Source organism: Alligator sinensis, unplaced genomic scaffold (assembly GCF_000455745.1).
Source record: "Alligator sinensis unplaced genomic scaffold, ASM45574v1 scaffold1205_1, whole genome shotgun sequence".
Taxonomy (NCBI): Eukaryota; Metazoa; Chordata; order Crocodylia; family Alligatoridae; genus Alligator; species Alligator sinensis.
This window is the reverse complement of record NW_005842834.1, coordinates 541,022-547,837: the sequence shown is the minus strand read 5'-3', so window position 1 is coordinate 547,837 and position 6,816 is coordinate 541,022. Positions and strand designations below refer to the sequence as shown.

The 6,816-nt window shown below is 50.8% G+C and overlaps 1 protein-coding gene across 1 annotated transcript in view; it reads right to left on the bottom strand.

Annotated features, from left to right (window-relative positions):
- The window catches only part of LOC106722891 (protocadherin beta-15-like), a 10,458-nt gene extending 4,562 nt beyond the window's left edge, over positions 1–5,896 (bottom strand). The window contains exon 1 of the mRNA XM_025191584.1: positions 3,334–5,896. Within this exon, the coding sequence (XP_025047369.1) occupies positions 3,334–5,769 (2,436 nt within the window). The 5' untranslated portion in view covers positions 5,770–5,896. The remainder of the gene's footprint in view (positions 1–3,333) is intronic.
- Between the last annotated feature and the right edge of the window lie 920 nt (positions 5,897–6,816).

Genomic DNA, 6,816 nt, shown 5'->3' with positions numbered 1-6,816 from the left:
CTGCCACTGGAATCAGCAGCCCTCAGATCCCGGCAAGCAGCCGCTGCTGTCTGCATCCAGCTCTGCTTGCCTGAGTGCAGAGAGCAGCCGGATCCGGGAATCTCCAGTTTTCAGCTCCAGCTTGGCCAATGGCGCCACCTCGTGACTCAGCTTGGGCCTGGCTGAGCTAATGCAAGTTGTAGGGCAGTCGTATGCCACCGCGTTAGACTAGGGCACTTCTCACGGATCTTGGCGCATCCCTCGGACACTATCAGCTGCTTGTTTTCATTCATTTAACGTTGACTACATAGATGTAAGAGAACATTTCTTCTGCTGCAGAGTCACAACGGTCACAAGAGGCCAAACTATTTTTACACTTCGTTCCTTTGTGAAATCGATGGGTAAAGCCTGGGAATGATGTCTACGCACTTCGCAGCGCTGACATTGTGTGGCACCCTGGGGCACCCTTGAGATGGTTTTTAGGCACACCAGGGTGCCACTACACCTTGATACAGAATCACCGGTGCAGGGGCATCCGCTGCCTAGAATAAAACGTTCCGTGGTGCCTCCCCTTGGCGTTTGCTGTCCCGATGTCTTACAACCAGGTCAATGCGGATTAGTCGAGACTTAAATATTAAGAGAAAACACAGGGATCTGTGATTCCTTCTCAACACCTCCACTCCCCCCGGCCCGGTGCCTCAGTGCTCCCCAGCTGCCTGTGTGAAAGGAGCCCTCACCTGTGCCACCGCCGGCCCTTCGTCCACGACGTTTGCCATCTCCTGGGAAGGCCGCGCCCCCGTCGGGACCTCCCGGCCATCGGGTTGCTCTGCGGGGCCTCTGGGAAGCAAGGGCCGGACCAAGTGGAACTCGCTGTTGACGGACCCAGTGGTTAAGCATACGTTGTACTTGAACTTCCCGGACAGCGATCCGGAGCCGACGTCGCCACCTGCCGCGGGGAAGGAGGGTGGCGCGGGGCAGGCTCACACCGCAGGCAGGTAGCGCTCCTCCGCGCGCCGCGACCGATGGAGCTTGACAACAACTAAGGACACGACAGCGGCGAGGAAAAGAAATGAAATGGACGCCAAGGAGATGACAAGGTACACGGTGACGGTGCCGTCCGGCTCTTGCTCCTGTCCCGCCGGGGCGTCCCCGAGTCGCACGTGCCCACCGGAAAAGCCGTCCACTAGCAGCTCGTGCAGCATCGCCGTGCTGGACTGCGGCGGCTTCCTGTTGTCCTCCGCGACGATCACAAGTGTTTGCCTGGAGGGGTCCCGCTCTGTCAGCGGCCGGCGGTGCCTGCCTTCGCCGCTGTGCAGCGCCACGGCGAAGAGCCCCGGCTCGCTGGCCTTGAGCAGCTCGTACGACAGCCAGGCGTTCTGCCCCGCGTCCGCGTCCACCGCCACCACCTTGGTCACCAGGTAGCCCGGCTCGGCCTAGCGCGGCGCCATCTCGCGACTAGGATTATGCCACCATCTTGGCGGCCTGGTGTGGGGAATGCTTTCCTCGGTCAAAAAGCCGCGGGTCTAAAAAATTCTGAAAAACAGAGCTCATAATTTCTTTCTACAGATTCCCCTTTCCTTGAAAAGAACACGTGCGAGTGGAATGCGTGTTTGACAGGCTTTGGTTTTAGACAGAGGCTCTGCAGCAGGGGTGGGCAAAATGCGGCCCGTGGGCCGATGCGACCCGCCAGGCCATTCTAGCCGGCCTGCGGTGCCCCTAAAACATTTAGACAAGCAATATTTATCTGCCCTGGCTGCCTGTCATGCAGCCCTCGATGGCTTGCCAAAACTCAGTAAGCGGCCCTCCACCCGAAATAATTGCCCGCCCCTGCTCTACAGTGTCTGAAAAATGTTATCGGTGAAAATCACCAACCTCAAACGGTCTCTTGTCTCCAGTTCAATGTTAAACTTGACTCCCTAATTCAATTCACCCTTTCCTTGCAGTAAATTCGCACCTTCCAGCTCACCATCATTAATTATGTTAGTGAACGATTCTCTCCAGAGATCTGTATTATTTGGATGTAAAAAAATCATGATTGTCATCATCATCTCATGAACAACAAAAACAACAACCCGGTATTATAGAAATTATAGTTCCCTTCCCTCTACAGTGCATTCAGTACGTGCCTGCGCTATAGGGGAAACTGTTTTGTAGGTAAAGAGCAGTTTGTATTCCTAGTCGATCGACTATACAATCCAAGTCTTCAACGTGTAAATGAGAGCATAGAAATAATCTTTCAAGGACAATACTGGAAACTCCGGACCTAAATACTGACAGTAATATCCTGATGGGATTTCTCCTTCTGTACCGCTGTCCTTTAGGCTTCCCTTTAATAAATCACTGAGAGTGGAACTGTATAAACTGGTTAGTGATAGCTACCAGAAACATAGAGAACAAAAGCAGTTGTTTCTTTCTAGGAGACAGTAGCTCGTAAAAAACATCAAGGCGGCGATCAAATGGACTGACTCCACAGGCTTCGATTTCCTTCTCCTGAAGTGTAATGAAACGATAGTACTCTCTGATCAGCTTTTCAACCTCCGAGGGAAGATGAGAAAGAGGATGCTCAGTCTGATAGGAGCTGATGGGTCGTAGGAGACCTAGGCAACAGACCTATAATGAGCACATGGGCATAAAGGAATGCAGAATAATGGCCTTAGAAGGACACTGGAGAAAGTGCTGAGCAGTCGCCCTGGAAACATGGTTATGATAGAAGTCAATGACGGGAAAGGTAAAGCCACAGGGAAAAGTAGTCTCATCCATTCTGAAAACTGTAACCAACTAGGATTTTATAGTAATATGTATATTGTGTGTTTGAAACATCCTCTTGAAAAAATTCACCTCTGTTATTGTACACTTCTCCTAAAACACACACTATCAATTGACTGCTATTTCGAAGAAAATCTACAACTTATTAAGTAATTGACTGGATATTGCCAGACATCTCTCATTTTTACCTAAGGCTTTCACGGTAATAATTACGCTGGAAATAAAATGAGGAAACCTGACTTCTTCTCCTCTCTATAAGAAACAGACCCTATTAGAAGGTTCCAAATAATTACTAGCAAAGCGGGCTGGTAATTCCCTTCCAACGTCCCTATACAACGCACCAGTACTCTAAAAAGTAAGGCTGCTTTAAGGAGAAATTAATGCTGTCAGGCACATATCACGTCTGTTGATTGCAGGTGGTTAATGTAATCGAAACATAGTCACTTGTGAAAGAATCAGGCCCTGCGTTCACTATAAAGGAAAGCAGATTTTTGAAAAGGGAAAACACATGAACAACATTCGCCAGTCCAAAAAGATGAGGACCTATTCATAGTGAATGAAGGGCGGAAGAGCCCACCCAACGCTTACCTGGTCGGCGCCTTCCAAGTCGGTGGGCGCATGAGAGTCGGTGAGAAGATCCCGTTCCTTCCCGGAGCCCGTCACGACGCAGCCCCCCTGCTGCGGAGGGCAGGGCACGAGGGGCCTCAGGAACCGGAATTCGCTGCTCCCCGACCCCGTGCTCAAGCACACTTCGTATCGGTAACTCCTGGACAGGGTGCCGGTCCCCGACACATCCACCCAGTCTCTCGGCAAGTTGCCGTCGCCATACAACGTGCCGGGAGCACTGGTGTACTGCTCCCCGCCCCCTCTCCTCCGGCACACCTTGAGCAGGACAAATGTCACGACGGAGAGCAGGAAGAGGAAGGACACGAGGCACAGGGAGACGGTTAGGTACATGGTTAAAGCGCCTGTGTCGGCCCCTTCGGCGGCGGCGGCGGCGGCGGCATCAGCGGACTGCAGGTAGGCGTCGGAAAAGCCGTCCACGAGCAGGATGTTGAGGGTGGCGGAGGAGGACAGGGGCGACTCCCCGCTGTCCCTGACGAGCACAATAAGCCTGTGCTTCACCGTGTCGCGCTCCGTCAGCGGCCGGCTCGTCCTCACTTCGCCGCTGTGCAGCGCCACGGCGAAGAGCCCCGGCTCCGTGGCGCGGAGCAGCTGGTAGGACAGCCAGGCGTTCTGCCCCGCGTCCGCGTCCACCGCCACCACCTTGGTCACCAGGTAGCCCGGCTCGGCCGAGCGCGGCACCAGCTCGCTCCACGCCGCCGTGCTGTTCTGCAGCGGGTGCAGCACGAAGGGCGCGTTGTCGTTCTCGTCCAGCACCACGACGCGCAGCACGGCCTCGGAGCTGAGCGCCGGGGACCCGGCGTCCGTCGCTCTCACGCCCACCTCGAACTCGCGCTCCTCCTCGTAATCCGTCGCCCTGAGCACGTAGATGTCGCCGCTCTCGGGGTTGATGGAGACGGAGGACGCGGCGACGCCCGGGCCGCGCAGGATCGAGTAGGTCACTCGGGCGTTTTGCCCTGCGTCCGTGTCCAGGGCGGTGACGCTGCCAATCAGCAGCTCCGGACTGTTGTTCTCCCGCACGGACATGCTGTAAGCTCGCTGGGTAAATTCCGGAGTGTTGTCATTAACGTCCGATATTTCTAAGGAAATCGTTTCCTGGGCTGTGAGACTGGGTGTCCCCATGTCCATGGTCGTGATCGTTATGTTATATTCCGAGATTCTCTCCCTGTCCAGAGTCGTTTCTGTTCGGAGCTCATAGTAGTTGCTCCTGGCTGGTGTTAGAATGAAAGGCACGTCATCAGGGATGGAGCACACTGTTCGCCCATTGTCTCCAGAATCTCGGTCTCTGACACTGAACAAGGCCACTACTGTCTGGGGTGGAGAGTCCTCGGTTATAGATCTGGTGAGGGTTGTCAGTACCAGCTCTGGGGGGTTGTCATTCACATCCAAAACACCTACGAGGACTCTACAGTGGGCTGACAGACCCCCGCCATCCGTGGCTCTAACTCCCATCTCATACATTTTAGCTTCTTCATAATCCACCCTTCCGACGACTCGTATTTCTCCGGTGACAGAGTTTATTTGGAATAGCCGGTGATGTCTCTCTGATTTTTGTGTGAAGGAATAGCGTACTTCACCCGAGGATCCTTCGTCAGGATCCTTGGCCACTACTCTGACTACCAGGTGGTCCACTGGGCTGTTTTCCAGGAGGTGAGCTTCATACGTTTCTCGGGTAAAGACAGGGATGTTATCGTTGGCATCCAGAACTATGACGCGGACCTGAGCTGTACCGGACCTGGGGGGGGAACCCCCATCGGTCGCTGTTAGTGTTAAACTCATCTCTGGCTTCTCTTCGCGGTCTAGCTGTCTCTGCAGCACGAGCTCTGCGTATTTATCGCCATCCTTTTTCGCCCTGACAACTAAAGAGAAATGGTCATTGAGGCCGAGTGTGTAGTTCTGAAGGCTGTTGCTTCCAACATCTATATCCTGGGCACTTTCCAGAGGGAACCCAGACCCAACAGAGGTGGTTTCCTGGATTTCTAATATAATTTCATTTTCCGGGAACAGGGGGGAGTTATCATTTATGTCATAAATTTCCACTTCCGCTCGAATTAACTGCAAGGGGTTGTCAAAAAATATTTCAAAAAATATTTTGCAGATCTCACTGTGCGGGCAGATTTCCTCCCGGTCAAGCTTCTCCCTTATTGTTAGATCTCCAGTACTTAGATTCAGCCGAAAATACTGTTTACTTCTTTCAGTAATGACTCGGGCTTTACGAGCAGCCATCTCGCTTACTGTCACACCCAAATCCTTTGCAATGTTGGCGACAAAGGAGTCCCTCTCCATTTCTTCGGGTACAGAATAGCGAATTGTCTCGCATCCCACCCGGAAAGCGCACAGAGAGAAAATTAAAAAGACTACTTGCCTTTGGATGGAGCTGCTCCGTAGCCAACGCGCCATTCTCTTAAAGTATTTGCCTAGATTTCCGGCAAATGTCCTTAGTGCCTAATATTACACCTTAATTGCCAGTAATTCTGCTATTAATTGTACATGGAATGAACTTAAAACGTCCCTACACTGTGTCCAGCCGTTCATTCCCAGCCGCTAATATGGCGTTCCTTTCTCCTTGAATGTGAGTGATCCTGCCAGAAAAGCTTATACAGCGAAAGGATCTGCTGGTCTTTGGCCAACAGCGCCACTCAGCGTTTCTACTAAAAATTAAAAAAACCTTTGATCCCAATAAATTGCCTTTGTTTCTGTAGCGTTTTCATTTTGATTAATGGACTAATTGATTAATTGATTGGACTAATGGATTAATTTATTAATTTTGCAATACTTTGAGCAGTGAAGCCGCAGAAATGATATGGAAATATCTCCTCCGTAAATAACATTGTTACTTGAAAATATGATGTTGCTATGCTTACTACTTCTTTAAGCGTATTTCTCAACTAGGAACTTTTTACAGATAATATCATAGCTTGCTATTAATTACTGAATAATAATCAATCCATCCTTGCAAAAAGACATATTACTTATATTGTACATGTTAATCTATTTTCTCTTCACCTCAGCACAAAATTAATTGATACATGGGTTTTAGCATTGGTAGTAAAAATCAGAACAGGCCTGGACCAGTGCGGGAAAGGAGAAGGAAACTAGATGTCCTGAGTTTTCCAGGGAAGACTTCGTAGTTCACCAGTCTGAATTTAAGGAGAAAGCAAATATACCCCTTTTTGCTCAGCACATGCCATTTTTTAACAGTTTGGGGATCACTGTTGGTATGCTTAATAGGGAGAACTGGTCTATATTCTGAAAACAGAAAGATCAGAAGAAATTATCTTGGTGGAAGCCAAAATAAGCCTATTTTTAATACTTATTTCTGATGCACAAGGCCCGTTATTTGAGATTACCAAAACGGAAAGCTGCTTCACCAGTACAGGCTTTGTGAAGGGGATTTTTAAACCTCCCTGCTTGCCATCGGGCACCTCCAGGGAAGGAATCCTGCCT